The 10,545-nt window shown below is 36.9% G+C and overlaps 1 protein-coding gene across 2 annotated transcripts in view; it reads left to right on the forward strand.

Moving 5' to 3' along the window:
• The window catches only part of LOC126281920 (conserved oligomeric Golgi complex subunit 1), a 114,650-nt gene extending 106,500 nt beyond the window's left edge, over nucleotides 1–8,150 (forward strand). Inside the window, exon 16 of one of the 2 annotated variants that reach the window (XM_049981249.1) lies at nucleotides 7,818–8,150. In XM_049981249.1, the coding sequence (XP_049837206.1) occupies nucleotides 7,818–7,928 (111 nt within the window). In that variant the 3' untranslated portion in view covers nucleotides 7,929–8,150. The remainder of the gene's footprint in view (nucleotides 1–7,817) is intronic. The other variant, XM_049981250.1, reaches the window with a different exon arrangement.
• Nucleotides 8,151–10,545: the final 2,395 nt, after the last annotated feature.

The following is a 10,545-nucleotide window of genomic DNA, read 5'->3' on the forward strand; positions in this document are numbered from 1 at the left end:
TGAGCTTTCCAATGTAGTGGAACTCTTCCAGATCTGAACTTCCTTGTGTGTAGTGACTCTTTAGAGCAGTAGTAAGCAGCAGATCAGTATTACCCGTTGGAAAACTACAACTGACAGCAGCACACACTGACGTTTGGTCAGTCAAAGACACTGTATCTTGAGGTCTTGAGATTCAGAATGGCAAAATACCACACCTAAAATCAAACTCCAGTTGGTCAAAGGGACTTCAAGAGTGGTGCACTATATACCCAGCCTCTCACAAAGCAGCAGTTGTCTTATACTGTTAATGTATTGGTTAAACCAAACTTGCTCATGAATATCTCTTGCAAAAAAGAGGAATGCATCCCTCCACCCCTCCCATCGTCCCTGCACCAATGTGAACACTTTTGATGGTACTTCATATATTCAAAGAATGCAGAATCCTAACTGACCTATGACACAAACTGAATTTTAATGTACTTCACCTCAAATGCTAGTGGATGGAGCATTAGCTACCAACACTGTTTTACATCTTTTATCATGGAGTAGGTACTACAATAAAATTTAAAGCCTTTACTCATCATGACGGCTTAGGCAGATAGTGTTGGGGTGGAGGTGGTACCATTCACTGGTAACGTAAGTCTGACAGGCCCTCTGCTTTGCTGCTGATCTGAACCAATGTGTAGTACTATCTTTTACTTCTTGAACCTCCACATTTAACTCCTTTCCCTTTCAACTTATTATAGTGTTTGATGTGCAATCCTTTCAGTATTTTCTATATAGATGTTTGGGAGGATGGGTGGGGATGCAACATGGAGCAGAAATGAGGGGAGAGGAAGGGGGTTGTAGGAGCCTCTTACCATACATAATACATTGCACCAAGGAGTGCCCAGCATCATGCTAGCACATAACACCCCCTTACCTCCGCCTTTTCCTTTTAGATCAAACTACCTTCACTACTGTTACTGGACGTATTGCTTTTCCCTTTAATCCAACTTTAAAAAGTTTGAGACAAAAAATATTGATCAAGACAAGAAGACTACTAAGATTAAGTGCATAGAGGGACTGATAACCTCATACTTAAGTTCCTTCGTATAGTAATGGTGGTGGTAATAATAATAATAATAATAATAATTAATAATAATAATAATTCATCAGTCTGTGTGGCCTTCCTCCATGCTTCGAGATCCAGTGGCTGCCCTGCACTTGACTCTGTCTCGGACAGCCAGTATGTGGTCTGCTAACATCCTTGTCACTTACATACTGAATTGTTCCGTTTGCCATCATAACATGAGCACTTTCTGAACAACACATAGATATCTCTAATTCTAATGCTATTGAGTGTATAAAGAACAAGATTGGTGGTTGGTAAGACTTTGGGCTGCATATTTAATTTGCATTCAATTTACAGTATGTGGGGATGTGCAGCTCCAACCAAAGGATGCCAAAAGTGTGCTTTAAATTGTTTGGTTTGATGTTTGGTAATGCAAAAAGGCTAGTAACAATTGAAATTTTCAGAGATGACATTATTTGGTTTGTAGACGAGACTAACAGAAAATAGTGATATGAACCATCGAACAAGTTGTTTTTAATTCAGATTTAAAAATTATAGTTTTCTGAAAAGGAAAAGAGACATTAGTATCTTTGTATTTTTTTTCTTTTTCAATGTAAATTAATAAATAATTAGTAGATGTTAATTTCTCCACAAACAAAAAATATTTGACAATGTTATGTTCTGTTACTTTTTATCAATGACGTGGTTTTATATTTTGTGTAAATGATACGTTTCAATTCTGCATTCTGTAAGTGCTTGCTGTTGGTTGTGAGTGCGCAGAAAGTGTTGTAGCATGGAAATCCTACTCTAATAAGCAGACTGAACCAATCTTTGTTGTTATATTTCTAATAGCATGTAGTGGCTTGGTGGCTTAGACCCTCCTGCAAACGTTGCAGCTACAAATTTAAAGTTAAATATACCACATCTTATTTTCTCAGAATAGGTTGCATTAAAATAATACATGAAATTCAGAACATATTATCCAGTCACCTGTTATTAAATGCTAGTAAGCAGTAAAATGAAGAACAGAATAGAACCAAAGATTCCGACTAAAATATAGAAAAATATATGATAAATTGTCCACAACAAATCACATAACAAGAAAAATAAGTTCTAGTTGGTACAGAGTGATCAGTGATACAACAAAAATAAATTATAGGTTGCGTGCCATAGGACTAAGTGACGGCAATTTGTGTGTTGAACATTGATTAGTAGACATGTTTATGTGTCAATTTACATACAAGGGTTGCAGCACTATGTGTAAGGGTATAAAGGAACAGCAAGCAGAACTGACAAAGGATACTTTACTGTGCCAGAACTGACTGCCGTATTTCCAAAATAAAATAATAATTTTATTATATGTGCTTATGGCAACTTTGTTAATTATGTAATATATAAAAGAACCTTTCATGAAGAACTGGATTCTTATATCTAAACTGAATTCAATAAAGGGTATAACAGAAGTGATCACAATACAAACTTTGCCATTATTATAACAGTAATATTTTATAAGCAAAGAATAGAACAAATTTTTAATAAAATTGGAGTACAGAAATCTACAACTAGAATTACTGAAGAGTAACGAACACTCAGTCATGTGTTTGAGCCCCCTGCTGAGAGAATATTTTTATTTCTTTGACAAGTTGTCAACATTAATGCCAAATCCCCCATATTTTTGAAAAGTTAACCACAAAGGGTGTAGATACACTACTTTTATTTTGTGACAAATATGCTGTTAAAATAAGATCTTTTCTGCAGTCAGCATCTACTATAGGAACATCACAGAGTAAAATAACAAGAGCTACAGAATGATTAATTATCACATGGATACTCATGAAGAGTAACCTGGAGATTCACAAGAATAAAATGGAGATAAAGAATTGCCACCAAGTTACATTGTACATGTTCCCAGTTAGCTGAGGTTGAATTAAATTTGCTTTCCATATGCAATTATTAAAGAAAGTATTTGCTCTGTGAATGCTGCAATTGCCAGCTATAATTAGCAATCTACACTTAACAGATAAAGGAACTGATAAAGTTGCAGTTTAGTCCCTTTCATTCCAACCCAACCAACAAACTAGCAATCTACTTAAATATGTGTTCTCACTGTAAGCAAAATTTTTGTTGTATTGTTTTAAAATTTATTTATTAATCATAATTTTGATATTTGTTGAAAAGTTGCTCATAGAAAGGCAATTTATGAAAAAATGTAATTACCTTATACAAAGCGTAGAATTAACCAGCAGGAAAAGTATTCCAATTGGAGCACAAAAAAGGTGAGTATGCTCCTGTTTGTTAAAAGACTTAGACTGAAAAGTAGTGTACCAGTCACCTCATTCTACCTTCCACAGCACCTTTAAAATTTTTTTTGAATAATTTTGGCATACGAACTTGTACAGGCTCTCCTAACTGAAACTCGCTCACACCCATTAGTCCACGACTGCAAGTCACCCATACCCACCCGTTCCTGCTCCCACTGGCACTGAATCTTCACTCTTTTCCTAGTACTGTTCTGTCACTGTCAACTATGTTCCAGTGCCACTCTGTCGTTCTCTTTCTCTCACACTGCCATTGTCTCCTTCGCTCTTTCTATACCACAGCCATTATCTGCTAGCTTCCAGTATTTATTACTTTTCCATCTCTTTCCCAGTGCTACTATTTACTTGTCTCTCAGCACGAAAAAAACTTGAATATGTTCGCAGCTGATATACCTCTTTCCAGTTAGTCTTTTAATAAACAGGAGCATATTCGCCTTTTTTGTGCTTCACCAGGAACATTTTTCTTCTGATTCCCTTCTTTTCCCTACCACAACTGGCATGTCATTCATATGAAAAGAACTTCGTTTGTTAGTAAATTTTTGATAGTTTACGTATGTGAAATTGAGATAACCCAAAACTATATAATTGTACACGTCAGACCAGATTTTATGTGCACAAAAATTTTGATGTGATTCAGTAGAACAGAAGCATAGGGTTGTCAGAACCCCTCTGATGACAACAGGGATACTTTACGGTGTTGTTTTCCATGCTGCATTGCTTTATGAACAATATTTTCACCCACACCAGATTTTAGGTGTGTTTTTTACATGTACAGGTAGGGTAACTTTGAACCTCTGTATCTTGGAAATGGATAAAGATTTCAAGAACACTTTCAAGCTTGTTAAAGAGCTGGATCTTAGGCATATATCATAAAAGTTACTGGTGTTTGCAGTGCATAGCTCTCGTGGCATCCGCAGCTCAGTTTTGGTAACCAAAAACCATGTTTTTGAAGTGTTACTGAACAACAGATAAAGATTTTTGGGAACAAGAAGATGGCATCTCTAAATAAATGCCTAGAGAATATACCGTTAATATTTTTAGCAATTCGGTGCTGTTATTTACTATTTAGATTCACCTCACTCCAGGTTTTATGTTCACATTTTGTGTGTACAAATAGGATAATGGATAAAGGTATCAAGAAAAAATTTTAATTTGTTTGATATAGGGATCCTCGGAATACCCTAAAAATATGTGCCGTTTGCTGTGCATAACCATCCTGGAATCTGTGGCTCAGTTTTGGTATCCAAAACCATGTTTTTTGGGTTTTCTCAGGAACTGACCATGAACTAAAGGATTCCTCCATTAGCTCCATAAGGTGCACCATAGACCACATCTGATGCAAAAATAATCAACCATTGTGCTCCATGTGTCTAATCTGGGGAAAGTATAGTATTCAAACTTTGACCCTGTACTGTAGGATAGTTGCAGTAAGACAATCCTGTTGTGCATACATATGGACACTAGCCCAAGGGCTATCCAAAACCGTTGACCCTCCCTTTCTGTCACCAATAGAACTCAAGACGTGATCTCTGTGAAAATCCTGTTTTTATAAGTGGCATTTTGGATCATACAAGGTAGCACTTTCTGTCGCATACATAATGATAAAGAGTCATCATCATCATCATCATCTTTTACAGTTTCCAGCACTTGACTGGGTCTGCTTGCATCATAATCTTCTCTTTCTTTCTGTGTTCCCCCAGCATGTTTCTCTCTCCAATCTAGTCCAGTCTTTTCCTCTCTTCTTCACATATTTCTTCAGTCTAACAATTCACCTGCCTGTCAATCTTCATCTAGATCTTGTGCCTCTTATTGTCCTTTCATGAGGCTGTCTCAGTATCGTGCCATCTTAAACTGGTCTTTTCTGTGGTCTCTTGTATGAATTGCTCTTTCACTATAGCTCTCACAGTTGCATTGCTTACTCTATCTGTTTAGTAAGTCCTATCTTGCTTATTTTAAATTAATAATTACAAATAAAAAAAGTGGATCCAAATGTGTGGTATTCAATCCCTGGTCAGTCCTAGAATTTTTTTGGTTATTCATCACTTCTTTCACCTTTGGCAGCAGCTGTTAATATGAAAAATGCTGAGCTGCTCTGGGTTCAGAATCCACATTGATCTGTAAGTTCACCATAACTGTCTGGGTAAGTCAATTTCAAGGTTACAGGAAGGCAAAAGTAGTATCACCCTCAACAGGACCATGCATAGTAAAGTGTGGTGGTGTTCAAACCAGTCTTTGGGTTGATAACTACTCATTTACATTACAAGATCTGAGATTCAGAAGGCATCAGTGTTCAGCCTACTCCTACCACTGCCACTTTTATTGGTCAGGCTGACTTTGTGCTGCTTTATTTTAGGCAGACCAAAATGTTTTAAAGTGGGTTAGAATCTGAAAACTTCTGTGGTGTTTCCACATGGGCAATCACAATTAAAACCCAGTTAATGTGAGAATTGTCATCTTTGAATAAGATTCTTATGTGCAGGGCTTTGGAAGACTGTGGTTTTATCGTCAGGCACATGTTAGTTGATGAAATATTTGTTCTGTGAAAGAAAATTTGATTGGATTGCTTACATTTCCTTGTGGTGTGATAGCATCCTCGGAGAGACACGAGTTTTTCACTATAAATCCAGAAAGTATATGTTTTAATATATTTGAATGGCAATTTACTTCTGCACTAAGAAGTATATTATAAACTGAAGTAACATTTTTACCTCTAACCTCTTGTAACGTCATATTGTGAGCTTATGAATTTGTTTATTCACAGAACGAAGATATTGTTTCACCAAACTGCCCCTGATAATCGAAGCAACCGTCATGCGACATGCTGTGCTTAATAAATGAAATGTAATGTGATTGAGCTGCATTCTCTCGGGAAAAGTAACAGGTTAAAAACAAATGTAGATTTGTGTGTTAGGAAGTCTTTTCTGAAGGTTTCTTCTGACGTGTACCCTTGTACAAAAGTGAAATATGGATGATAAGCAATTCGGACAAGAAGAGAATAGAAGTCAGTAAAATTTGGTGCTGCAGAAGAGTGCTGAAGATTAGATGGGTAGATCAAATAACTAAGGAGGAAGCACTGAATAGAATTCGGAAGAAAATAAATTTGTGGCATAACTTGGCAAAAAGAAGGAATCAGTTAATGGGGTATATTCTGAGATATCAAAGAATCAATTTATTAGTTGGTGTGTGTGTGTGTGTGTGTGTGTGTGTGTGTGTGTGTGTGTGTGTGTGTGTGTGTGGTGGGAATTGTAGAGGGAGGTTCAGGTGGATATAGGTTGCAATAGTTATTCAGAGATGAAGGGGCTTGCACAGGGCAGAGTAGCATAGAGAGCTGCATCAAATCAGTGTTTGAACTCAAGTCCAAGGCATCAAATGCATTTTAAGATGGATTTCTGACAACAAAACTTCCTTTAATCAACAGTCATCATACAAAAACCTGCTGTAGATGAAGTTAAATAATCTTGATAGTTTGAGTCTTGTACTATTATGTTCATTGTTAAAATAGGGGTAAAATGACAAAATGTCATTTCCTTGCAGCTCGTTTTAGCTGTTGATATTCAAGATACCACTCACAGGAACAAAAAGAAGAAATTTGCACTTACTTAAAACGTCACCTGCACTCCAAGAAGCCCGTCAAGCTTGTACAGTTCTTTGCACGCAGCTCTATTGGACAACTTCCTGTGATCTACAACAAACACAACATCATTTCACTCAAATACTGTCAGGAATTCAATTCATTTGACTAGACACTATATTTACATTTCTCCGTGGTCCACTATTCGTGCCCTTTTGGTGACAGTAATCATGTAACTTTAGATGGTTTCTTGCATAAAACTCTACTTCTAAAATCCATTTGATACAATTCCCTGTGGAGTGTTTATTCAGCAACGGTTTGAGAAGAATCAGAAGTGGAACCCTGAAGTAATTCCCCACCTTTTAGTGATGTTGTTTGAAGCCATCAATGCGGACAAACATTTATAGTGTCAGTCCATCATGACTGTTTTTCAGCCACATTTCTTACGTGAGTTTCTTATAGACTGTAAACCTATAGAAAAGCACACTATAACTCTGTAACCCATCAGTTTTTACTTGCTGACCTTTCATAGCTGAAAAGTAATCCCCTCATTTGCCGTATTAACTACTACTTCCCTTAGACAAACATCGACATGCACTTCCCAAATTCAGTGAGACTCTAATCTTCCTTCGTTTCTTCCTTCCTTCATTTATACTACTCTCCTGTTTCATATTGTTCCATACCTTCTGCAGATGCAAGCAATTACTTTTAGCTTTAGAATGTCAGAAGACTAATTTTTAGTTTTTGAGCTTATGAAATAACCTTTAACTTCCAAATAGTAAAGATAGTTCTTCTTATTTGTTATATTTATGAACACATGTGTTTGCCATTATAATTTAATTGTTGAATAGTCTTCAGTTTTGTTTTGACAGATGCAATTTCTTTTTTTCTACAGCCAAAGAAAGCATCCACTCCAAAGCAGAAGATTGATCCCTCACCAGGTGAAATTGTCCGGTCTGGTGCAGCAGCATTCTTTGGTGCTATGAGCACTGATTGGTTTGGATAAACCACATAATTCACCTTTCTTGTAACCAAAGAGGAAGAAATGTTATGCCATTACAAGTTAATCAAATTGTTACAGAACTGCACAGGCTGTAATTCTTGTACAGGACTGTTAATATTATGGTGAAATAGCTTTAAACTTATACACAACTGTTAATACTGTTTCCACGTGCACTGTAGTGCATTGCAGTACCTGTTTTCTGAGTAATAAACATTTACATTGTTATCAAGTGTGCTATTCATTTCTTTTTGCAGTACATGAGAGCTTTTAATTGTGTTATGAAACTGAAGGCATTAATTTGTGAACTTCTAGGTATATACATGAATAACAAACTACAAATTTTGAAGATGAATATGTGTATTTTTACGTTCATAAAATAGAAAGAAACTTCCACATGGGAAAAATATATTAAAAACAAAGATTCCAAGACTTACCAAGCGGGAAAGCGCCGGCAGACAGGCACATGAACAAAACACACAAACACACACACAGAATTACTAGCTTTCGCAACCGATGGTTGCTTCTTCTGTGTGTGTGTTTGTGTGTTTTGTTCATGTGCCTGTCTGCCGGCGCTTTCCCGCTTGGTAAGTCTTGGAATCTTTATTTTTACGTTCAGGAATATAAGATTAAGAGAAGCAATTTTCAGTAGATATACACTATATACTGAGTGAATTCCATTAATTGTACCAAACTGCAGGGTTATGAGAAGACAAGAAATGGATAAGGATTAATGTACATGTCAAAAATTCATAGTTTCCCCGCACCAAAGACCAAGTAAGGTGTATCACGAGCCAGTATGTACAGCAGATTGAATGTATGTTGACCTCTACGTATCTCTTGTGGGCTAAACTGTATCTCTGTGGCATAGTAGCCATGAAATATGAAGACCAGTTCAGCCCAGTTCAGAGACTGAACTTGTGGGTAGAGATTATTAGTGTTGTTGCAGCATGGGTCTCAGGCAAACCACAGGATATGCAGGCCAGCATACCTGCATAATTTTGGAGTTGAGCATTCCAGTTGTATTTAATCTGTTGTTCTCCTGACTGTTTTTTATAGATGGTCATATTAAAAGTTTGATGTGCTTTCGTGGCTTCTTTCTTGTTAAGTTCTAGTAGTAGATTTTATTATGAGGCACACATCAATGTATCTCAGGGATGTGGAAGAAGACAATTCTGTCCAGGGTCCAGGTTGAATACTGTTAACTTTTATTACGAACTAAATATCATTGATTTACTTCTCTGACAGAAATTAATCACAAATAAAAAAATCTTTCATTATCGATTTTTATAGTCTTGGGCCTAGCAAACTGAAATGTACTTGGGTTATATTTTAAAATTACTTTTTTGTAGCTAAAATGATTTCAGTGTTTGCTTTATACAGTGACCAGATATGCTAGGCTGATAGTTAATTTTGGCCGATTACTGAACAATGGACTCTCGGGCACTGCACAACGAAGCGGTTTAAAATTTATATTTTCTCAGTACAGTTTTAAAATGAATCATTCAACATTAATTAAATTGATTTTTCTTGAAACTAGTCTTGATTTGCACTTTAAATAAAACTGAAACTCTTTCTTAGTTATTTTTCTTCGTATTACGTCTTCATAACATAGGTAAAGTATTTGTCAGAAATTAAAGTTTGTCGATCCTTTTGATCTCTTATATTTTCACAACTCAAGATAGGTATCACTCACATGAGCTAACACTGAATCAAAATGAACACTCAATGAGGAAACAAGGTGATCAAACCAAAATGAAGTAATAAAATGACCTGAACAAAGCAAGAGTGAGACACTGTTGTCTCTATTACTTATAGATTAATACAAACAAACAAATTATAATCTAGAGAATTCTTACTCCTTGACTCTTTTAGGACTGTATTATATTCCTTTTTTATACTCATATATTTCAGTTAAATTGATTTAAGTTTGTTTTTTTATCAAAATTGAAGGCCATTCAGGCATGGCTACACTGTGCAGCAGTCTACTGTTGTAAGGTGGATTGTTTCATACTATATCATAAAGCAACATTTCACAGGCAGCTGTGTGGAGGAAACTGACCTCCTGTTACACCACACTTTACCATGCTCCAGTTCAGCCAGTAGCTTCAGTCTGTCATTGTTTTGCACTTATCCAGCGTGGTCTCCATCCCAGTCATGAATCAGGTCTGCAGCTACGGCTTCATCAAGCAGTGCTGTGAACAATGCAAAGACACTAATCTATGAGCTGTCAGGTAACCTTGATAGTTCCAGGCTTTGAACTGATGCCACCGAGGTGAGAGTTCTCATCAGCTGCTATCGCCTGGCACTGCAGCAAACCTTCAAGAGCGAGGGGCTTGAATCAGGGCGTCTCCACTCCCCTGCCAGTTGCCTTGATCCACAAGCAGAGTTTTCCATTCCAACCATAAGCTTCACTGTGATACTGAGTGGATACCTGTCTAGCAACGGCAAGGTTGCCATCATCACCAGCTGTGTTACGTTGTCTTAGCATTCTGCTGCCTCAGTGGCCTCTCTTGCTGCTGCTAGCCACCTTCAGCACCTGAACCACAGCCATAGATGTACTGTGTGAGGACCACCACAGTCCTGGAAGATCCCACAATTCTGGTACAGTCTAGCAGTTGAC

This window comes from Schistocerca gregaria, chromosome 7 (genome assembly GCF_023897955.1).
Source record: "Schistocerca gregaria isolate iqSchGreg1 chromosome 7, iqSchGreg1.2, whole genome shotgun sequence".
Taxonomy (NCBI): Eukaryota; Metazoa; Arthropoda; class Insecta; order Orthoptera; family Acrididae; genus Schistocerca; species Schistocerca gregaria.